Genomic DNA, 24,643 nt, shown 5'->3' with positions numbered 1-24,643 from the left:
AGTGCCTCTTCTTGTCTTAGCTGGTATTCCATATAGTCCAGTCATGTTTTTCTTTACTGTCTTTGAACATAAACAAACCTTTGCTCTTTGGTTAAAGACCTGATTGCATCCTTGAAAGACAGATCCTCATGGRAATGAGATATAACTACTCTAGAATACTTTAACCTGCAGTGACAAATGAAGGAGGAAAAGTGGAGAGTGCAGAGAAAGCACTTGAAACTGGTATCTCTGCAAGTGGCTACAAGTGAAGGGGAACTTTTAAATCTTCTGGTTTTGTGCCTCTGTGCAATGGACAAGCTTTGTCTCTTCTCGGTTCTTGAGCAGTGTGTTATCCAGGTGTGGTACTGATGAGGCAGCACTGGAAATGAAAATGTATCTGTCATATAATGAAAGGAACTTGAAAATATTTGACCTTTATTTTAGAAAATGTCTAAACCTTTATTCATTGCTTAGGTGCACAGAACACTATACTGACGCTGTCTGTTACAACAGTTATTTGTATCCTGGCGTACTGTTTAAAAGACAACCGGTTCTGTACACACTGTCTGGTACTTTCAGCTATTTTCTTCCTAAGGGCTTTCTTTTCTTCTTTCTGTAGTAAAATTTGTATAATTTTGTTTTTAAAAAGCATTGTTCTCAGATGAAATAGTAGAAGACATATATTTCTATTTTTAATCTGTGACCCTACTAGCTTAGGAGTTCTTACAGATCAGCCATAGATGGTAGCTTTGCAAGGTGCTTCTGTAACAGTGAATGTACTCAGTACGTAGAAAATCTGGTTAAACCAAAAGGAGAAACAAAGTAATCTTCACAACAGGTGTGGAGGGGTTGATTTCTAGATACAGGAGGAGAAAATTCCTTTACGTGCCGTTCAATTTTCAAGCTATATTTCTCTTTTGGCAGTAAAAGGTATCTTATTACTCACCTACAGTGAGAGGTTTTAAAGATACTTATTCCAAAGAATGAATCTCTCCCCTTAGGAAAATGCAACTAGCAGTATGTTGAAGATAAACTCAAAATATAGGTGGTCTGTCATTGGAAAATCCTTGAAAACCAGAATGAGATTGCAGATAAAGGAGAGAACAAGCTGCATATTTTGGGAGCATGTGTTGCACTAGAGCAGAAACAGATGCGTTCTGTCAAGCAAGGAAATGCAGTCTCTCCTTATACAGCTGTGATGTGTCCCCACCTGATTCAGAAACAAGGACTTGAAGGCTGAATATATTTACCAAGTGAGGTTGAACAGGGAAGGTCAAGTCTGCACACTTTTGAAGGATGGCCATATCAGAGAAGAGAAAAAGTGCAGATTAAGAAAAATAGAAAGAATTGAAAAAGAGGAAAAATGTTAGAATTCTTTACCCGGAAAAATATCTAYACAGTGAAACTTCTTGCAATTCATTCCATAAACAAGTAAACATGAGAGTAGAGTCATGTGCTTCAATTGATCTGTATTAATGAAGCCATAAATAAGGTTACAGTTGCCTGAATATTTGCATGACTGAGTTAAGTTCCCAAACAAAATACTGAAGAGGGTTATATAAGTTTGGTAAAACATAGGATATTTCATCATTCTTATGTGAGAGGAGGAATCCTTCCTTATTTTCCACTTTGACCAAGAATGGCTGATACTCAATTATGTTTTAGGAGGAGTTTAAATAAAATAGTTTCTTTCTGACTTCATCTGTCCTCTTTTTACCATAGCTGTAGGTCTTTAATGTATCTTATTACAGAGCTCTTGTAAGTGGGGGCCACCCAACCTTCCATGGTTTTATACTTCTAAAATGTATGAAATTACTGGTTAAGATCTGTCATACTGCAAGTATTTCCTCTAATGATTTTGGTTCAAAGTGACCTGTATAGAGTAAAAAAGCAAGTTTAAAGCAAAAGAATGCTTCCTATCAGTAGAATGCTCTGTGCAATTACAAGTATTTTACTCTATTTTTTTTATATATTATTGTATTTACAGATATTAGGGTTGTTGATACAAAACACTTCTTTTTCTTTCCTGAAACAAAAGTGCTATATTCAACATGATTTTAGGTGGGTTCATATACATAATTGTGTGCATTTTAAAAGCAAACTTATAAGCTTTCTGTTACACAAAAGACCTCAAAAACGTCTTTTAAAGAAAAGAAAATCCAAGAACAAAGCCATGCCAGTAGCCTAGTATGTGCTGTTTTTCATCAAGCCTAATTCAAGATGCTTGAGATGTTTCTGAAAGTTTAATCTTGGCACTAACAGCTGAGAATGTAGTGATAAAAGTCATGAGACTCATGATGTAGATTCTACTTTATTGGTCCACACCCGGACTCAAATGTCTTTGAAAAGATATACAGATTGTAGTGATATTTGGTTTCTGAAACTACACTGGGAATGTTTAAAAAAAATTAGAKATAATTCAGATAAACTACAAAATATGTGATCTGAACTGCACTTAAGCAGGCACACCAGTTTTATCAGCTAGCTGAACTAATCCTCCAGTGCCAAAGATCTGTTTTTACCCATCACTTTACAATTTTTAATAGTGATTTGTAATAGAGAAAGAAAAAAGATTGCAATTTGGTGATTATTCTGTGATATATGAAGATAAATGTTTTTGATTCCATTTTTCTGTTCTGAAGGAGAGGAGGAATTCTTCACAGGTTTTGGAGGAGGCGGTGGTTTGGTTTTTTCTTTTTACGTTAATTTCTCAAGATAGTAGTGAAAAATATGAGACTACTTTTGAAAATTCTGTTGGTGTTTTTTGTCAGTCATGTATATGAAAACCAAATTTCCATCTAACTATAAGGTACCTTTAGTGCTTAGAGGAAAGGCTATCCTCCGTTAAGAAATAAAACTTGCACCAAGTCCTGCAGTGAAACTAGACTTGACATTTTGGGGGATAAAAAAGGGGAAAAGAAAGCCCATGAACTGTTAATGGTATCTTAAAATGTGATTCATAGGTCAGCTAAGGAGTGAATGATACATTGCAGAGCATACAAATGATTTGCTCCAAACGTCCCTTTAAATTCAGACTGTGGTTATTAGTCACCTGGAGATGCTTTTGTATGTGACTTTGTGCCTGAGCATTTGTTTTAGTCTATACAAGCATTTCAGTTTGACTTGACAGAACCTGTCAGAAATCAGGTGTGCATGTAGTTTCTTTGGCTTCCTCTTGTAATTCCCAAATTGCTTTTTTTTGCTGGGGCCTAGCACTTGGTAATTATTTCTCCCTGCTTTTGGTCAGCTCTCCATTTTTACCTCTTTCTTCCATCTCCACTACTTACATGTGAAACAACTATATGGATGACTTCATGATGATGATATGCTAGTTGCCTTTATTCTGGATTTTTCCTCCCTCGGTTCAGGTTCCTCTTCCCCAAACTGTTGTGTTGCTGTGGGTTTCTTTCTGTGAATGTCAGGTCATGGAGTGATTTGGAGGAAACTGGGTTAGTTATTAGAAATACAGACTGCAGTACACCTAATACTGTGAAGTTTGTTCTCTCTCAAACTCAGCTGTTTGTCTCAGTTGTTCATCTGGTTTAATGTATGTATTTTTCAATATTTCTTGTTGTGCTTTCCTCTTTGTATGCCTTGACTTGTAAAAATGCCACGTGTGTATCCAGATGTCGTCTTCATCTTTTTATTAAAAGATTAGGAAAGCATGGTGCATGACATAAACAAGTACTGCTAGAAATCTCTCACCCCTTGTTCCCAGTTCTGTTAGTGGTTGTTGGTGTTTTAGTCTCTCCTCTATGTCATTTCTTGCTTCCTTAATCTGATACTAAGTGAATAAATGAAAAATCGTGTGTGTGTGTGTGTTCTCTAAAGGAATGAGATGCAACTGGTGTGTCTGCATGTGTCTGGCGTTTCAGAAACATCCTGGGCAGACTGGTCATCAGCAAGCTGACTGAGRGCTTGGTGGGCTGATAGGCATCACCTACACTGTGCTACTTTCAGACTCGATGCTGCCTCATACAGAGTTGTTGAGAGTGCAGTGACTCACACCTAGAAGTGGTCTTACAATAACTGTCATTAAGGCAAGGTTAAGCATTATACAAACTCTGTATAAGGAAGATTAGGCTTGTGTTGTCACATTTGTGTACATTTAACAAAAGCAGCATCCTGATGAGTGATCTTTTGGCAGTTTCATTTCAGATTCATGAGTAGCAGACATGTCTGTGGGCATAATTTCCAATTTCTTCAATTATATGTGGGCTTTTTATTTTACAATGTATCCATTTTTAATGCATCAATTTCCTGTCACTGATGACTGAAGATTTCTTTAAGTGGAAGGTTTCACTAATCATTGCATGCATGCTGACTTCAAAGACTAAGGGGTTAAAATTTCATATATACTTTATAAAGAACTGTCTCTTTAAAAGTCAGATCTTATTTCAGAAAGACTGCTAGCAGCTCTAATTTCATGTTCAGGCTTCTTTGGTATTTCATTGGAAGGCTAGGGTGAAACTCCTTTCTATTTATATATTTTACTCTAAGCCTCTGCTAGTAAGTTATTCCAATAGATTTTCTTTAATGGATTTTCATCTTCTTACAGTCTGAGTATATGGTATTTTTCATTACTGTTGTCAACTGTTTGCATTACTAAATGTAATTCTCATAGTTCTTATGATTTAAACAAAATCAAGAGTGTGGGTGTATAAACCTTTCATAAGCTACTGTCACAAATCAGTTCAGTTGTATTATACTGTAGTACATAAAGTAGGTCATAGTGTATTCACTGTTACACTGAAACAACCAAGTCTAAAACCAGAATGTCAGTCTTGATTCTGCATCTATGCATTAAGATGAAGGAAAATTGTCTCTTTTAAATAAATAGGACAAAGGCCTAACCATGCAATCCTCAGATGTCTAATAGGAATTTCGCAGCTTTTTTGAGTACTTCACCCCCAGGAGCTGACTGAAACAGTAAATCCAAATACATTTAGAGCCTGTACTTCCCTCAGCAATCATCTGTGTCTAAGCACTGCAGCACATATATGATAAGCTATGTAAAATGAGCTTCTTTATAAGGAAAATGGCAGACTAACTAATGGATAATTTTTTTATAAAAAGAGTAAGAAATGAAAAATTACAGAGTACCTGTTCTGATAGCGTTTTCATAGAGGCCCTCACTTCACATCTAAGGACGGAAGTGCCATCTCCACTAGTGCTTATTATTATGGTAATGGTTATTGTGTCCTGTGATTTATAACATACATGTGACTAAAGCATAGCTTAATGAGATTCACTCTGTATTTTAAAATAAGAATTGTTAAAATTGACTGTGAGACTGGAATGCAGTACTAACAACTGTCCTGACAGCAGAAAGCATAAAATCTGTGCAGTCAACCATAAAACTGGAAATAAGTGACATGTCCTATACTATTTGTCAGCTTCAAAYAATAAGCATTATCAGTAAGTCTTCCAGAAGTTACGAGACTGTTCTAAGTACTATTGTGGTAGGGATTATTTGCCTTAAAGAGTTGCACATTTAGATCACTCATGTTACATCCTGAAAAGTGATGGTAGAAATGCACCTTAGAAGTTCTCTTTTTGTTGAAAACAGAAATGAATCTTGCTCTCGGTCCTATTGAATACAATGGCAGGACACTCAAGACTTAAGTGGGTAAAATTCAGCATATGAATGGCATGTTTGTAAGCAAGTTGCTCATGTTGACATTTACACTTCATTCCTTTTAGATCTGTGTTGTCTGAAAAAAAAATGGGCTGGATTATCAGCTAGTGTGAGCTGTTCTAAACTTAATGGAAGCTATGTTGATACACTAGTTAAACATATTGCTTAGATCTTTCAAAATAATAAATGCAAGCTAGTTCACTTTGAGATGTAACATTTTTCCCATGGAAGTTTCTAGTGAAAAGACTTAGTCATTCAGTCTTTCTCCATCTTTCTATCATATGTGAATCCTGAGGACATCTTATTTTTCTCTCTGCCTAAGAAGCAAGTGTATGTCCAAAGCTATCTAAATAAATGCCTGAAATCCAGATTCATGTTGACAACCTGTGCTTCCTGTTTAGTGTGATGTGATTTGAAAATATTATGCTTAAGTAACACAGGTTATGATGAGGTATGAATGCTTCTGACTAAAAGCACTGCTAGCAGCTACCTGAAACACCTGCTAATTCTAATCTGGAACAATGTGAAAGTTTTTAGGAAACACTGGCAAAGACCAATCTCATCACACCATGGAATATTACATAAAATTCTACCCAATAGTTACTATTTTTCTATATGGTACATTCATGTACCATTAAATGCCATGTAGGGCATTTAATTTAGTATTTTTTTTTCCTCCTTATCAGCTATAAAAACAAAGCCCTAACATCCAGAAAGGTCTTGTACCAACTGGCACCTGTTGCCTTGACCACTATAGAACACAGGCCATATCCTGCCACCTTCATCATATTTTGGCTTTCTAAGATTGCATCAGTGCTATCTCACTACCATACATCATTTTTCTGGTATGTTTTCTGCAAGTTGAGGTCTTTCAGATTGGTAGCACATCAAACACCTTGAATTAAAACATGGGCCTGTTGTGGCCTGGTATCTTGCTACCTACCAAGGGGGTTTTTGTTTGTTGTTTTCAGTGGCATGCCTCAGAAAGGTAACTATAACTGTATACTGTAACTGTAGATAGCAAAGATAACTGTAAATAGGTGTTTTGTTTTGTTTGCGACCAACATAACCTTTATATATAAAGCTTCCCAATAAACTTTCTTTACTTGAAAGATGTATAATACACAAACATCATCTGAAGTGTAGGGGGTAGAGAAACATATTTTTATCTTTATAGGTTAAAAGGCAGTTTGTAAAATATTAAGAACAACACAATATGACAGCTGAAATCATAGAAATGGACTGGGGAGCTAGACTATTGTATCAGCAGAAGAAAAACATTAGGCTAATCTGTATTAGAGCGCTCTGAAAGAATATAGAGCTTTGAAAAACAGCTTTCACTGGGGGGTGGGACATTTTACTTTTATGTGGCGCTTTTGTTCATTTAGGATTGTTTACTCCAGCAAGCAACCCTGTGCTCTTTGTTTGACTGATTTTCCCATTTGGCAGACCTTCTGCAATCACATGGATAACATTCTTCTTTCCACTGAGGCATAGAAAAACTATTCTTCATTGACCTTGCTTGTTGTCTGGAGTGACAAAAAATATATTTATATATTAGGTGAATTGTATGACTTCAATCATCACTAATTTTTAATTGAAAATCTTCAAAGCAAAAAAACTCAAAGAGCTGCTTTCATTCTTTTGAACATCAAGTGAACAGTCCAATGACTTCTTACTGGCAAACAACCCTGCTCTCAGCTACACATGCACCACTCCCACAGATGGCAATGAGAGTTGTGTACAAGCATATGAGGGCTGAGGTTGTCAGAACAAAAAATGCCACACATTAGAAATATGTCTTTGGGGTTGGGTGGAAGTATGGGTACTTAACTTTCCAAAACATCCATAGAAATGAAAAAGTAAGCATTTGATGTTTTGTTTTTATGGTTGCAGTGGGAAGCAAATTAGAAGATTCAGAATAACCTACACCAAATCATTCACCAAGTTTTAAACCAGAATGTAAGTCTTGATTCTGCATCTGTGCATTAAGGTGAAGGAAAATTGTCTCTTTTAAATCTCTCTTTTAGTTCTCTCACCATCACCACAAAACACAGAGGTCATGGACTGAACTCTGTGTGATATTAATTTAGAAACACTCTTAACATTACAGTTTTACATTAACATGTGAGGTGTTGTAAATCAAAGTGAGATTACATAAGGAAACAGCCTGCCAAGACAAATTCTATCTAAYGTAAGTGAGGACAATTCTGTTAAAACAGACAAGATACTGTCKGTGCTTGGCCAAAAACTTCACATCCATATTCATCTGGTGTTCCTGAGTACTTAGATCTAAGTTTCTGATGGACACAAAATTCCAGATGAAATAAATGAGGTTGCACCTACATGCAGGCTAAGTGTTAAAGCTAAGGCAAAAATCTTCAGTTGGTATAAACTAGAGTAGCTTCATTCACTTTTGCAGACCTGTGACAATTTGTACCACTTCAAGCTGTGTTCATAATAGTCTAATTTTCAAAATAGCTGTGTCTTTGCAGTTTCCACTGAAAGCAATGAAAGCGATGGGTGCTCTGCAGTTCTGCAAGGGAAAAAACTCAAAGGGCCTTTCACAAAAAGTCACTTAATTCATGTGCAAAGAAAGTGTAAAATTAAGACCCCAGAATAGCATTTTCCACAGTCTTGCATAGGAGTACTTACTTATGTAAGAGGCAAAAAAAAAAAAAAAAAGAAAAAAAAAGGAAAAAAAAACCAACCAACCAACCAAAGATTTGGCCCTCTGATTAAGGACCCCGCATTATTCTATATTCAGTCCTATGAAACATAGCTCTATTTAGGTGTTTTGAATTTCCCAGTTAGAGATCTATAGAATTATTATTAGATCTGCAAATAAGTCCAACAAAGGTCTAGTTGATTTGAATAAAACATGGTAAAACATGAATACCATCTAACTTCTGCTGTTGTTCAACATGCATTTCTTCCATGACTTATAGAGACTTTGTCTTCATTGTTATACTGGTACCTACCCCTTAGTTGTTCTGGTACAGCAATTTGTGATGCTGGCTGTTGAACCAGATCCGGAAAACTGAACCATATGAAAACAGTCTCATAAAATGTCAAGGTTGCCAAGGTCCTTAATTCTTCAGCTCCATCTGCCTGGTCCTATCCCCTTCCTTTTACAGCAGTAGCCATTGTCTGCCCAGATACTGAGACAGTTCAGGAAGCCACTGAAAAAAGCCATTTACTTGTAGTGTTAAAGAGTTTGACCTCTCAGCTCCTTGACTGGCTCACCATGGGTCTGGAAAGTGCCAGAGCTGGTAGCAAGAAGTATGGGAATACGGCCAAAGGTGGTGAAATGCGGCCCTAGCCTATAGGAGGCAGTATCCTTCAGTTCAATTTAGCTTAGCTGGCAGAACTGCACTCACAGTGTCACTGTGGAATAATGCTGTCTGTACCATTAACAGTTTTCTGGAGGGGAAAAATTTTATGTCGATTTTAACACCAACTTAACACAAACATTGTAAGTAAATAGTAAAGCCTTTATTCTCGTTAAGAACAGCATTTTGAAAATAAAACATTTGCCCATGCTTTACAACCTTTGTAGTTTTGTATACTTATGTACAGTCATCAGGGTACACATTGATTGTCTTGAAAATCCTTCAAAGATGTACTTAATATACCAGTATGCAACAATCAGCGGAAAAAGGGGTACGTTATAAAACACACATTAATACATTTAATAAATATATATTATCTATCAAAAATGAGCTTTAGCTCTCATCAATTAATAAAAAGCACCTGCTTTGTAATCCTGTAAGCTGGTAGAATAGTCCAATTATTTTATTATAAAAGCTACARTGCTCCCTTTTGCACAGCCTTTGGTTAGTCCCACGGCATCGAGCTCAAACAAAGCCAACCAGATGCCTGTGTTTACACTAAAAACAAAACCAGCTAATTCTATAATACTTCTTGTACCTTATTTATAGAAACAACTGTTTGTATTGAGAGTGCCACTCTGCAAGATGCTACATGTTTTCTGGCATGTGCCAAAGACCTTGAACTCTCCTAAAAGCAGGACAGGGTCTGTGAAGTATGGCTCTGAACTCTTTTTCTAGCCATTGAGCAAAAGCCAGTTATTGTAAAAATTTGTTTTGGTAATAACATTTTCAGAAGCATTAGTATTTAATTTTTCCCATATGGATATACCATGAGCAAATGATCATCAAGGGACAACACAGTAGCTTTTATAGCATAAAAACTAATTACATTTAACTGAATTGTGAAAGGCTTGTGCTTACACTTATTTATGTTGTTCACAGATGCTCTACATTCTAGATAACTTTCATAAAAGGCAAAAGTAAACAATTTGTTTACTGTAACAAAAATATAAGTTAACATAAAAGTGCCTTTCTTCAGTTATGTTTTTATTTGGGGCATTTTACATCACAGACTAGTGACTAACAAAAAAGTTGCCTATTACTAATTGTATGAAATTGTAAAATAAAGACCCTCCTAATCTATTGTCACACCTTCACCACCACAAATTAAGCCCAATCCTGCTAATTTTCAATTCTGTGAATAGTCCACATGACTACCCAGTGATACTAGCCACATAAGCAAGAGTTTTCAGGATCTGGCCATGTCTTTGCATAAGGCCTCTAATTCCAATTAGCTTTATTAAGAGTAGGATTGGGAACTCTATTTATCAATTCAGTCACATCTAGAAAAAGAACAAACATTTCTTAAGGTAACTATGTCTTGTACAGATTTTGTCCAACGTCTGTAAAATGTGTATTATAATTCATAAATCTCAGCTGCAGTATRATAAATCTTTTAAAAGAAAACTGTCCTACCATTTATGCCATGGTCATCTTATATGTTTTTTACAATAGTTTTTTGAGACTTTATTCATTTATTTTAAAAACAAGCTTCTGCAGGCAAGCGATGATCGATAGGTTTTATATTGTTCCAAATGATGCAACTTCTGGGTAACTATCATTATCATAAATACTACCTTATTTGATAAAAACTCTGTTTTTAACACGCAAAATGTATTTCTAAGTCACTGGATAGCATGCAAGATCCACCACTACCTTGGTAGTAGGTGAACCACTACCTACTTGGTTTCCTAGACTATCTACTTACAGACACACACACACACACACACACACACACACACACACACAAAATAAAAAAATAAAATCCTTGAAACAAGCACATGCTTCCTTTGCCTTGAACAGGGAAGGCAGAGTGTACATGGAGCTAACATGCTCCTTTAATCATGCATGACAGAAAAATATTGCTTCTGGAAGAGAAGGGGTTTGAAATAAAACCCTATAAGATGATCATGGCAAGAATGGCAAAATATATTTTTTCATCTATATATATATACACATACATATCTGTGTGCAACACTTAGGGACTGGTCTTGCAGCTTTTGTACCGCCTGTATGTAGACCTGCTAAAGTTCATGGGACTACTCATGGGAGTACAGGTCTGCAGGACTCGGTTCCTAATTCGGTAGAAATGGAGGTATGTGAAGAACCAGGAAGACTCCTTAAAATAAAAAGCTTGTCTTTCTTTTGCAGAATACAGAAATTAACTCCTTTCTGAGAAGCTCTTAAGCTATTCAGTTATTTGTACGTTATATTTTTTAGTTTGAAAATATATATTTTTATTACAGCATATGCAAAGTTTAATCCTTATATGTTTCCTATGCCCTCAAGTAAAAACAATTTGCTTTTAGTATTGAGGAAAGCTAAGATTAACATTGGCAAAACAGTGAAGATACAATGATGTTTTCAGTGTCTGATATGTATTAAATGTTAAATAAAGGAATGRTTTACTTAAACATAATGAAAAACATGGCACAAATAATGGGCAATGGGAACCTTTTAAATAACTGAAAAAGCAAAGATCAAAARCTTTGAGAAAGTCTGCCTTCTATCAACTCAGAGGAGTGGAAAGGCAGGGAGGAGTAGGGGAGAAACCACCTTAAAAGCATAAAATAACAACAAACCATCTCCAGAATGGAGATTCTGCTAGCTAGGCACTAAAACGCACAACCACATTGAAATGCACAAACAACTGCAGTCAGTGGGACTACTCATGTGAACAGGGATGAGAAACAGAGGGCTTGATCCTATACGCTGCTGAGTCCCTCCTGAAAGGCGATCAGTACTGTTCAGCTGCCACCGCTTTCCTCCTCGGCAAGACCAGCCTAGCAGAACAACCTGTCCTCTGCAGCACAGCAGGTTTCCTTCAATCCACCATCACAGAGACCTTCTGGCAAACTCAAGTCACGTTTTCTCCCCAGCTAAGTCTTTGCAAAAGTATATCCCTCCAAAGTTTCATTTAACAGCTTCATCTGCAGGAGCACTGAGAATGCACAGCTCTTCGCTTGCACCCCGGGCTGCCGCTGGGCTAACAGGGAAACTGATTCCACGCTGCTGAGGAGCTCTGACTCYGCTGCACCTACGCTTTTTCTCTCTGCCTCAAGAAGCTCCATAACTCGCATGAAACATGCTTAGATATTTCATCTCTCCAGAACTGCATTTCATACGTGGTCTTTTTAAAGAGAGGAGAATATCAATGTACAGTGTAATGGTAATTTAGTTGCCACAGAGTGACAATGCTTAACTACATGTGATACTAAATGATGTTACCCTACAGCTAGATAATGAAGCAAGCAAGGTACTTTGCATGATATTTGAAATGAAGGGAAAAGGAGCAAAAGGGAAATAAATCCTGCATGTTTTCACATTGTAGTGGCAATCTCTTGTGACAACATGAATTAAATTTAGGTGAGAGGAGGGTATTTTGCAAGCAATGGGCAACCAACAACAGAAAAAGGCTTGTCTCGCACACTAGTTACAGACAGAGTATATCTTACATTTCAGAATACAAGATCCCCTCTTCCATTCTAAAGTGTGCCTACTTCTAGTTTAAATTAGATTCAGCTTTAGTTTTACARTTTTGTTTTTGTATTTAGCTTATTGGTAAAGTGATGTTCACATTTACATAAAATCCTCTGTAGGATTTCGAAAGCTCCTAGATGTTTTGTTGCTTTGTTCTGGTACTGTTATGGATTCCTCCCTCAAAGACACACTGCCAGGAAGCAAAATCTGTAACAAAGATTCTTATTTTCTAGAGCCTACAGCCTTTCACCAGAGGTGTCGTCCAGTGTAACTTGGTGGAGCAGTTGGTATCTGGAAATAAGGATAATAAACCCATAACTAAGAGATGTAGTCTGTTCAGAARAACAGTGTTACCATGCTACATGTACATGACAGCTTTAGAGCCAATTTTTCAAGAGCAAAACAATACAGTGTAACTCATCTTCAACTCATACCATACATTCACCTGAACATAGGTAAAAAGCATGAGCATATATGCACAGTAATCTCTCATTTATTCTCCAGTGTGCTGCAGTAAGCTATATGTCTACCTCAAAAAACCACTGCTCCTTTTCCCCCAAGTCCCCCTCCAAATTCTCTAGCTTCTCATCCTTAAACTGCCTTTTCTGTGAGCTGCTTGTTCTGGTATCAGAAAACATAGGCATAGATTAATCCAAGCATCAAAAGGATGCTATTCATTACTGAAAGCAAAGCACAAGCTTTTTCATTTTATTCCAGTTGATGCCATCCACTGTATTACCCACAGAAGGAGAATCCTTATGACTAGGCCCCTCTTGTTCACTAAAACAAACAAAAACTTTACTTACTTACAAACAAAAAGAGATCTGCAATCAGAATACATTACTTTGTTTTGAATGTTGAGATTGAGTTATGGAATCAGCTTATGATTTAAAATAAAGAAAAGCTAACTTACATGAGTATAAACTGGCTCATGGGTAGCTTTTTAAGAAGCATGTTGGTATGCATGAAGATTATGGGGATGAAAAATTCTTTTTTAACAGTATAATGCTATATGCAATTTCTTCAAGTGTAAGTTATACGTATCATGCAAAAAAAAAAAAATGTTTGGCATCAGATCTCTAAGCCATTCTTACAATCAATGACTAGGCTTCAGAAAGAGGTCTATTAAATAGTGGCATGCCAAACTGCTGTCTGAGAAAGGAAAAAATTACTTGTATTAACATTAAAATATTCTGTATTCTCCTTTCATGAATCTCTTTCCCAGAGGAGTATACATCTGTAACTTACTTATAACGAATTACATACATACATTTGACAAGAAAATTGAAGATATGTGAAAGACCACCACAATCTGCAACAATAATTCTTATTTAAAGTAATGTGCTGGCCGGTATACATTTGTGTCACTGCAGAATCTTGGGAAAAAAATGGTTAGAAATTGTGCCACTTAATAGTTATACTAGCAACCTTAACATAAATTTAATTCAAAAGGGCTCTGTATATGTACAGTCACCAAAGAACTTGATTAACTGAAGTTACACTGCAAAATCTGAAGAGGCAAGTAAGGAAATGCAAAATATTTTATAATTGCATCTTTTCTAGATAGGAAGGGAAGCATTACATGCATACTTGCGCCAGAGTTTTCATTTATAGCTTTCCCTCCTGCTACAGATAAGCTAAATGGTTAAGGTTTTCAATTAGTAGTGGTTTTATGTGGTTGTGTAGAAGTGGTTCAGTACGTGTCAGAGATTTCTTAAATCATTGCATTTTGATACTTACAGTCCCACCATTTAGCACAACTGCCATCTCAGTTGGCTGATAAACATTGCTTCTAAAAGGAGCACTAGGTCGGCTTCCCAAACTGCCGTTTCGAAATCCTGCCGTTCTTAATGCTGCATTTAAAAGAGAGAGATTGTTCTTATGAACACAATTAATACTCTGTATCTCCTTTAAAAATCACAAAATATATCTAGCTTCTAGTTTAGTCAGTGGGAACTTCACCACTGATTATAACTTTTATGCTGCCTTATGAGTTTTCAATTTGCCTTTGAACAGCAACTTTTCTTACAGAGTTGGATCTTAAAGGAATGAATTCTACATAAAATTAACTGTATATTATAGAAAGGGAAAAAATGCCTCAGAGCCAAAATTTTTAAATTTTCTTACTCACATTTCAAGAGRAGTTAAATGTCTCCAGTCATTGAGCCTTTGATGCATCTTGCACAATATATTTTATGTAATGCCTACTGTATCAATCAGGATATTGTGGGGTTAAGTAAAATGATACTACATTTTGCTTTCTGTCAGATTCAGAGGACTGGGATCCAAAATACTGCTTGAGCCAGTAAGCATACTCACAACCCCCCTGAGCATTACTTCAGCATTACTAGTGTATGAGGATTTTCCAGATGTTTCAGATTATGTTTACTCTCAGAAACTAAAAATRTGAAGTAAACATTCCTCTTGACTGGCTTAAAGATGGAAATTGATTGAAGCAAAAGGGAAGATACTGTCCTTCTGAATGTTTGTACCAGAAATACGTCAGCCTCCATTAACTTCAGAGCAAGTTTGGATTCCAAATGCATGTTCTGAATGGGAGAGATGCAGTTAAGGATTTGCTTCTTTCTCTCTGAAACCACGGAATGGATGYCTACTTTCTTTTACTTTAAGGGTAAAGAATGGCTTCACTGAATTCATACCTTGCCAGCTAAGAAATCTCATTTATACATGCAACTTGAGTGCTTACAATTCCATATCAGGGAAATACGGATCTGTGGACTGGTAAATAGAAACATGCCTACTTCAGACACCTGGGGCAAGAATTTCTCTTAGGTTTAATTCAAATTACAGTTCTGCACTCTGTGGCTGAAATTCTAGAGCATTTGAGGTTTACAAAAAGTTCATCATAGACTTTATCAAAGCAGGGATTTAGTATTGTTGCACTGTGTACAACAAGATCTAAATGGATCCTCCTGCCATATGCTGTCCTCTGTCCCCCATTATGCCTCTCACTGGGGGCYGTGCACAGATACAGAGCTGTATTGATTTAGCACAGATATTTAGAAATCCAGCCCAGCATATGTTCCATTGTTCCACTGGTTTACTTCACATACATATGTAACCTTAGTTGCTCTGTGTTTTTAAATCTTTTTTTTTTCTTTACAGAACACTTGGAGAACAAGATAAACCTCTATGCTAAATTAGCTTTTTTATTGTTCTTTTTAACCATCTCAGGGTCAAAAGTTTTCCGTCTTTATAGTTTGCCTTCTTACTGTAGGTTGAACAAATAATTACACTGGTATTGATAACACACACAAAAAAACTTCGTAATATATATATTAACCTAAATATTTACATATGCATTTTACTATATAATTTACATGGTCATTTTGTCATTTTTAAATTATCTTAAAGGAACGGTAAATCCAATTTCACATTGCTGAGCTTTTTTTCCCTGTTATTGCAAGTAGGTTCTAGAATTGTTTTAACATGAGAGTCTCTTTTTAAGACATATTTTAGATTTTATTAGCTCTGTTTAAGGCATTTGCTCAGAGGATGACTTGTACTAAAATTTATTAATGATATTCAGTACCGGAGTCTCTTAGGCTTGGATTTCTTGACAGCTCTAGTACTTTACCTTTCATACCCTTATTTTCTATGTATAAGCAAATTCTATTTGCCTTGGAAAATTTGCCCTATTACTGTCCTTTGCATTTACAGACAATATGGAGAAATAATTTAAGTTASCCTTTTTGCAGTATTTTAAATACTTTACTGAAATTTTATACAATGCACAGGTATGAAAATAACTCTTGTAAGYAGATACTTCAAGATATCTGTCATCAGATTATTAAAAATCCAGATTTTAATAATGATGCTTAAATACCTGACTTTAAAATTATTTAATTTATTATATTCCTGGAGTAGGACAGCTCTTGCTGTTACATATAACTTGGAGCTATATTTTGCTAAGAAACAAATATTAGGAGAACACGTGCTTATTTGAAACTATATTTTATAGTCTTAAAATGCTGTCTCAAACAAAAAAAGATAAGCAAAACCACTTAATACATAGTGAATAAATGGAAAATAGATTTATCCAAACATTTTTTCTAYTTAAAGCTAACTATTTACTAAAACRAATATTACAGTCAGGGAACCRAAAGGTGATTTCTGGTTATCAAGTCATCCAAGACTTGAGAGTGAATAAATCTCATACTAAACATAATTCTTATGCATAATTGAAAAAGTATCATTTTTTAATTTCTGAACTCTGAACCATGAATTTTTGAACCAAATTAAAAAAAAATAAAGAAGAGACAATTCTCTAGATACTTGCAGAGAGCCAATTACTAATAGATACCAGGTGCTTAGCCACTGACAACCATCAATGCAGTGATTTGACTTCCATTAATGATTCAGCAGGCATAGTATGTGACTTGAATATTATTACTTGTATTTATTTTAAGTAAGTCTCTACCATTCTAGTAAGTGTTGCCTCCAAACTCTGTTGTCATATGTCTGTATTTAACTTAAAAAACAACTGCAAAATAATAATGAATTGAAAGTGTAAAGTATCTGTTATGATTTATTAAAAATATATTTATCCTTCTTCCACATGCCAAAGGAATAGAAGTGACATGCATTCATTATGATAAATACTAATAAGGATACCAGACAAGAAAATCTGTTTTATATTGTATTGCAAATACAATATTAGATTAAAGCAACATCATAAATTACTCTATAGTAAATACTGTAATGGGATATAGGGATYATACCTCTATCCATTTCACTAAAAAATCACTAAAGTGATTAGATCAAAAAGAGACTCCAGTCCTTCTTTTATGTAGGTATTCATTCATGTATGCATGAATGAAAATAATAGAGTGAATGATCCAATTTTGTTCTTAGATCTGCCTTAGTCAGAAATAACTCCACTGAAATCACTGCAGTTAGAATGAAATTAATTTAATAGAGATGCAGTAGAGAAAAAAAAGAGTGCTTTTATAGTTAATGATGAAGCTGTCTCTACTTCTCTGGAACATCAGTAATAAACAGCCATTCTTTTACCCACAAGATTCTTGTTTGTGTTACCATTGCCCTTGGTAGGTACCCCCATGATCCTAACTCATTTCTGTTCAAAGCTTCTGTACAAGGAGGCCTTTAAAGTTCCCATTAATACGTTCAGTGAGAAAAGGTCTTCCTGACCCCACATTGTCACAAACAGGAGTGTTGCTTTCCTCCGTGTCTGCTCTGCATCCATTCAGCTGCAGCAGCCGCCTTTGGGGGCTGCCAAAGCAATGAGGCAGCTATTGGCTGGGATACCCAAGTTCTTTTTTCAATTACAGTGAATAAGCAGATCACTTAAAAAATTGTTTATCCAGTCATGAGATACACCACCAAAATGCAGCCTACGCTACAGAACAACATTAGGCAAGTCCTTCCTGTGGTCACATAAGCATCCCTGTATATTTTCTGATATGTGTTCAACTTTCAGCTATGGTTTGGATGTCTTAAGTAACCAGTTCTTGGTGGCCTTTTCAATAATTGATCACAAATGTTTTCTGCTTGTGTTGGCTTTGTACTTGAAATTGTTCAGTTTTCCAATGAAAAAGACCAAAACTCAACAAATCACTTCACCCAAACATATGTATTTTCTGCATTACATTTTCTTTCTCTCTTTTTTTCCACTAAGATATTTTCTTAATGAACAATTTAAAAGGGATTGTGTAGCATTCAAAATACTGCATTTGTAAGGAGCCTTGTAAGGAACCTGAAAAAATCTTGTACAGATGTTTTTCTCTACTACTACTACAAAATATATATATATATATATATATATATATATATATATATATCGTTCTCTACAGAGTAAATTCTTACCTGCATTATGTTCATCCATTGAAAAGGCTTTATTTTCCATGTAACTCCGAGGAAGCTGTATATCTTCCTCAAAAGCAGTTTCACGCATCCTTGGCTGTGAAGTATCAAAATAATTGGGTGTGTTTTCCTGTTGTGATGGAAGGATGGTACAGTGGACCTCTGGTATAGCATGAAAAATAACAAACACCCAACCACTGGACACCAGTGCAATAGCAAGAGTGGGATCACTCCATTTGTCTTTTCTCTTCAGTTCAGCATTACCAAAGAGGTACATAGTCATCCAGGCTACCCAAATCAGAATGGAAAAAAAGAGTGTTATAATGAGGCATACTCCATTTTTCTTCCATTTCTTAAACTTTCCACAAAGAGTGAAAAGAGAAAATCCCATGGTGAATACCATCAGGAACATAACGTAAATCAAAGCCATAGCAAAATCCATTGGTTCATAATTGCAGGCCAGCTTGTTATCTCTCACAACTGTCAGTATTAACCACTCAGTTGCAATAATGACTTGAACGAGCATCAGGCAGATTGCCACACCAGCTAGATGCCAGCCAGATGGACTTTTCCCATGTCGAACTAGTCTACGAAGTCTCCAGGCTTGAGCTAGCAAGCACGAGAAGCACAAAGCAAAGATAACTCCCCATAGAAATCTTCGAGTTGAACACACCGTTTCATCTTCTTGTATGATGAAAGCAAACGTCAGCCCAAACAGTCCTAGAGTCCCCAAAAGAAAGAGGAAATGCATTCCCAGCGGGCTTTTCTTTTCTTTGTCCTTTATGAAGGGCAACCTCACTAGCAAAATCAGCATCAGCAGCAGTGTGGTCAGCACACCTGCTCCTGCAACTGCCTCCAGTACTATTCCCCAGATGGCATCCAGGTCACACAGGTAAACGTACTGAGGGAGGAGATCCAGTCCGCACCCTCTGGACGTGCTCGAGTTTTCAGAAGAGCCATAGCTGATCACGAAGAGGAGGAAGAAACCAATGGCTGGGTAGGTTTTCATTTTTCTGTCTGAGACAATAAAATATTTGTTGGTTTAGCTACAGTTCATTCTGGAAGATTTCACATCAATTGGAAGTACAGCTTAAGCAAGTGGCTTGTTTCAATAGCTTGTTTACTCTTTTTTTTTTTTTTTTTTTTTTTTTTCTTTTTTTTTTTTTTTTTTTTTTTTTTTTTTTTTTTTCCCAATTGGATTTTCTACTCCTATTCCCCTTTGCTGCCCTCCAGGAAGGCTACTTTTGCCTCTTGTACTTGCAATGCAAACTGGTTAATTTTTATGTTTGCACAGATTGAAAATAACATTTCCAAACACTGCCCTGCAAATATTCTAAAACATTATTTACTCCAACCAGAAGAAATGAAATATCATCTTGTAAAATAATACACTATCTACAATATTTTTTTGCTCAAATTAAGTTGATTAAAGTATATGCAACTTACACAGACAGCTAAACACAGGGCCTGATACAAGTGTATCAGAATTAGTTTCTGTTTCATAGGCTTGCTCCTTTTACTGGAATAAGGGCAATCAGAGTCAAATCCACTTTTTTAACAGGTTTTGCTTAAAGATAAAACTGGCTGAGGAGAATAAGCACTATGTTTTTCTTTAAATTACTAATTAAGAAAAATCTTATTTTCATGCAAGCTATAATATTCACTCTTTTCATCCCCTGCCAAAGTCCAGGTATTAGATTGCATTTGCAAATAGAAATGATTGGCTAGAGAAATCTCATATTCTGCAACAACAGTGCATGCATGCAATGTCATTAATCAACTAATCAAAACTGAATGACTTATTGTGCTTCTTAACAAACATAAAGCCATTTAAATGAAACAAACAACAAAAAAAAGAACATCATTTTCCCTGATCCACAGAGTGAACGATTGTAAACTCTCCAGGAACACAGCACATCACACAACCATCAGGACCAAAAGTCTGGASAAATTCCCACTTGATTTTAGGAGAAAAGCAACTTAAATGGTTTTTAAAAGTATACATTACAGCATTTGTGTATATTAAGCAAAACAGGGCAAATAATGACATCATTAAAAATGAAGTCTTTAAATGAACAATCCACCCCAGAGATAGCTACATTGTAAGAGCACTTTGAAGTAAACACAGCATGTACCAGATATGAAACCTGATTCTGTTAACCTTCGCTTGCATAATGTGCAGTATCAGTGCTGCTGATTTCAGTAGGATTATGTGTATTGATGTGAACTATGTGCCTCATTGAAAATTTTAGTATTAAGACTTCTTTTTTGCTTGGTATTTTCAGACTGCATAGGAGAAAGGCACCATATGAACAGGCAATAATGTTACTCATATAGTTCATGTAACATATTCAAGAAAGAAAAACTTTTGTTAGCTCTTTTATAAGTTACTCAAACAACTGTGAACAGGTATCTTTAAAAGWTATTTTATAAAGCAGAAATGCATTTAATGAAAACATCAGAAAAGTTTAATGAAAGTTGAAAATGGTTTAAAGTAACTGTGCAATGTTATTTGAACATGATCAGTCATAACCAACATAAAAAAACTATTTACATATACTGTACCAAATGGTACATAATCTACRGATAAGAGATATGATTTTTCTTCCTTTATATTATAGTCTTGTAATGATCAAAGCTAAATCTTGAGGATCTCAATCTTCCAAACTGATGTTCATCCCCTTTCACTGAGTAATGAAGAATGTCCATTTATAGGCCTCTGTGAAGAGACAGATGATGGAAATTATACTGTTTCCTATTTGAGGCACCAAGACAGCAAATGTGCTAATATAAATGCATAGTAGTTTTATAGTCTTTAGAGTCATACAACAGACAAAAAAGCATATTGCAAAACTTGATCTCAGAAGTGGAAGCTGTGACAAATAATGCGATCTGGGATTGCACAAACAGGAAAAAGTAATCAATAATCTTTGCCCGCCCACTGAAATTATTGAATACTGCCATTGTTCTAGGGGCTRCAGTGTTCAAACCATGCACTGACATGCGGCTATGGCTATCAGTTCTCTTTCTACCTAACTACAATTTACTTTATGCTGAACTGGTAGCCTATTTAATTGTTTGTATCTGATTTTTATGACAAGTTTCTCAATGACTCTGTCACAACATTCACCATAAAAACACAGAGAAACAGAGAAAAAATAACTGGCAATAGAAGATACTAACTTTTTTATTGAAAATGGTTACACTAAATAAATCTAGTTGCTAGAGTACATAATTGACTACAAGGAAACATGCTGAAGGTAATTTTGCAATCCCTTATATGCACAGACTGCTCTTAATTCAGCTACTGCACCTAGTTTTTAGGATATTCAAAATGTCCTATGAAGTGATCAGAGCCTACTGATAACAAATGGAGGAAATCTGCTTGATCTGCTCGGGCAATACTGCAAACTACAGGTAACAATTTCAAGAAGCAGGAGGTCAGGTGGAAAATTATTCAAAATTCACTCTAAAGCAATATCTCCCAAGTTTGAAACAATAATCAACCCTTTAGAGGAGGGTCATAAATTTTGCACTAACGAATTATGATACAAATTATGACCTGGGGGCAATGGATTAAGTGCAAGTATCTCCAGTTCTGAGATATTTTCCAGTTTTCTGGTTACTTTATTCATGTCATGTAACCCTCATGTGATTGAGCTATTCTAGGACAGTCTGTTTCCATGGCGATGGTGCTGCATGGGTAAGCAGTCATATTGTCAGCCCATCATTTGTTTCCTCTTCCTATTTGGAAGTGTTTGGGAGGGGGGAAGGGAGGGTTAATGAATTTTGAGTATTTCCCCCTACAGGAAAGGGAGGAGGTTCTTTTGGAAAGGAGAAATTAATCTGTGACAAAATATAAATTCAGAAATGCGGAGATGTTCAACTCGGGAGGAGTTTTTTCCAAGTTGCTTCCATTTGTGAAATTACTACTGGGAGAACTAATGGAAGTAAAAAGTGGTTCTCTTAGAAAGCTCCAAAATAGCTACAATATCAACTGAGAAATCTCTAGGAATGCTGACAGGATTTCTTGGTGTGAAATCATATGGTTATCAAATGTCAGTAAGCCTTGCTAAACAGCAAGGTAAATCACTCCAAAGATCCTATCCACACCAAAGCTTGCAAGCAGGGTACGAAGTATTTTCCAAACTGGACTTACAGCCTTGTCAGTGCTAACAATATAGCCATGCTTGGGAACTTGTTTACTATGTATTTCAGCCCAACGAAGTGAAAAATGGCAACAGTAATAATCAACCCTCATGATGATGCCAGCCAAAATCCTCTTTCTAGCACTATTACTCACCACTGTACACAGGCTGTTACACAGACAAGGGAAAACATTGCATTACAACACAGAAGTYTGGCAAGGTATTACCACAGCTTTGGTTGAAACCACAGATTCAGCTAAATTTAAGGGAAATCTAGAAAGTGTTTCTGCCAGAAAAGTTGTTATGGGGAGAAAAAAGTGTCAGTATAGGGTTACTGTTAAAGYAGTGGCTTCCTCAAGGCTTTTTTGTTGGTAGAATCCTGTGTGTTGCTAGATTTTTGTAGTAAAATCTTCTGTCTGCACATAATCACTAGCTGTCACCTAAATCAGTAACTGTAGAAGAATAGTATTTTTACCTCCTTATGCCTAGATTAGCTCGTAGCAAAGTTATGTAACCTAATGGTAGTAACAGCAGCACTCTATCTGACTAGCACTCTCACTCCTACTGTTAGGAAGAGAAGTACAGCAATAGTAATACAGAAACATTCCAGTATGGATATGGTAAGTGGCACTGATATATCCCCAGTACCATTGAATGGAACTCTCCATAGTTAATGGGAAAAGGAAATCAACTCAAGATTTTTTTCTGTCCACAAATCCCCTCCAAAATTATAGTTCATAACAACAAGTTAAACCAACATACCTGTAACCCAAGTGCAATTGTGGGTTCATAAAAGGAATTGATATGCTTTAGATATTGCAGGAATATGCAGCAAACAAATAGCAGAGCAGCTTGCAAATTCAGACCCAAAATCTGCTCTCAATTACAACAGTAGTAACTTGACTGTTTTCAATAGAGTGAAATCCCCTATATCATCTGATTTAAGGGACAATGCAAGAATCATTACAGAAATGGCAGCACAAAGCTCCCCAGTGGGTACAAAGCACAATTGCAGGCAACTAAGCAGAAACTGAAGGTTTCATAGTTGTCATCGAAAAGTTGTTATGGTTAAAAATCAGTGAGGCTTTCAACAGCTAAAGCCCTCTGACTAGTGATTGTAAATACCTCTTATCTATTCAAAAACACTCATGTAAAAAGATACTGCTGTATGCTATTAAAGAATGTGAATAAAATGCATATAAATGTGTAACCATGCAAATATTTAAGATAACGTTGTTTATGGACAGATGTTAATAGTTCCTCTTTTTAGAGTCCTAATGTTAATCAGCTGATATAGGAAGATAAATCCAACTGCAGAGGAGAAAAACAATCCTGTAAATAAAAGCAATAGTAGCACAAATAGCAACCTGTTCTGCCACGCATAAGCAGAAGACTGGTTCACTGTACAGTTTCCAAAAAAGCAYCCCCAACACAGTGTTGTGGAGAGATGCTAGTGAGTGAGAAATTAATCACAACATGGGAGCTCTGCCAGCTCCTTTTGATCAGATCTGAAGAATGAGCTTCAGGACTGATAACAGAGCAGCAACAGCCAAGCCAGGATCAGGCTGCTGAAGAGATGTCTTTCYGGATTTATAATTAATAATCAGATTGTGCTTTGTATGCAAAAATACAGTAGTGATTTAGACTTACTCTACGTTATAATACAAAACACTGTCTACTGCCTCCCTGTTACAGCATGATCCCACTACAAAAACGACACGTAGAAAGAGCACTGCTTTCATTTAGAAGTACTTTGCAATGATGAATATRGTATGAAAGTATCTTTCTAATGTTCCAAGAGTTCCAAATTCTTTTCAGTCAGATTCTGTATATATCACCTGTGCCTCGATACTTCTGACTATAAAGCCTGATACTCATTATACTATTGATAACAGTTTTTTTCTTTGTTAATTCTCAGACTGTCTCAGTTCATGTCACAGCTTGTGACAGATGGGTTTCCTTCACCCGATTTCTTCTGATGTAATGAGAAAACACCTCARCACAGATACTCACTGTTGGTAAGTAACATATAAAGTATCACAAAGAAATAGAGATTCAGCCCTACAGCAATGACCGCCAGCCTCGGTGCTTAGACTCAGCATGCAGGAAATCCTGTTAGCCTTGGGATAAACCTTAGATCAGGTGTAAACAAAGGGTTCACG

At 36.0% G+C, this 24,643-nt stretch overlaps 2 protein-coding genes across 2 annotated transcripts in view; one reads left to right on the top strand and one right to left on the bottom strand.

Annotated features, from left to right (window-relative positions):
* Positions 1-9,192, top strand: part of IQCK (IQ motif containing K) — a 42,387-nt gene extending 33,195 nt beyond the window's left edge. Inside the window, exon 9 of the mRNA XM_085302322.1 lies at positions 7,514-9,192. Coding sequence (XP_085158448.1) covers positions 7,514-7,542 — 29 coding nt within the window. The 3' untranslated portion in view covers positions 7,543-9,192. The remainder of the gene's footprint in view (positions 1-7,513) is intronic.
* Positions 9,091-19,357, bottom strand: GPRC5B (G protein-coupled receptor class C group 5 member B). The gene is made up of 3 exons (XM_085302310.1): positions 18,337-19,357; positions 14,230-14,342; positions 9,091-12,780 (listed from the first exon to the last, which is right to left on the bottom strand). The coding sequence occupies exons 1-3, from the start codon at positions 19,340-19,342 to the stop codon at positions 12,736-12,738; spliced, it is 1,164 nt and encodes a 387-aa protein (XP_085158436.1). The 5' UTR covers positions 19,343-19,357; the 3' UTR covers positions 9,091-12,735.
* Between the last annotated feature and the right edge of the window lie 5,286 nt (positions 19,358-24,643).

The sequence above is a fragment of the Rhea americana genome, unplaced genomic scaffold (assembly GCF_003343005.1).
Source record: "Rhea americana isolate MKP2758 unplaced genomic scaffold, rheAme1 scaffold_10, whole genome shotgun sequence".
Lineage (NCBI taxonomy): Eukaryota > Metazoa > Chordata > Aves > Rheiformes > Rheidae > Rhea > Rhea americana.
This window is presented reverse-complemented; position numbering and strand designations above follow the sequence as displayed.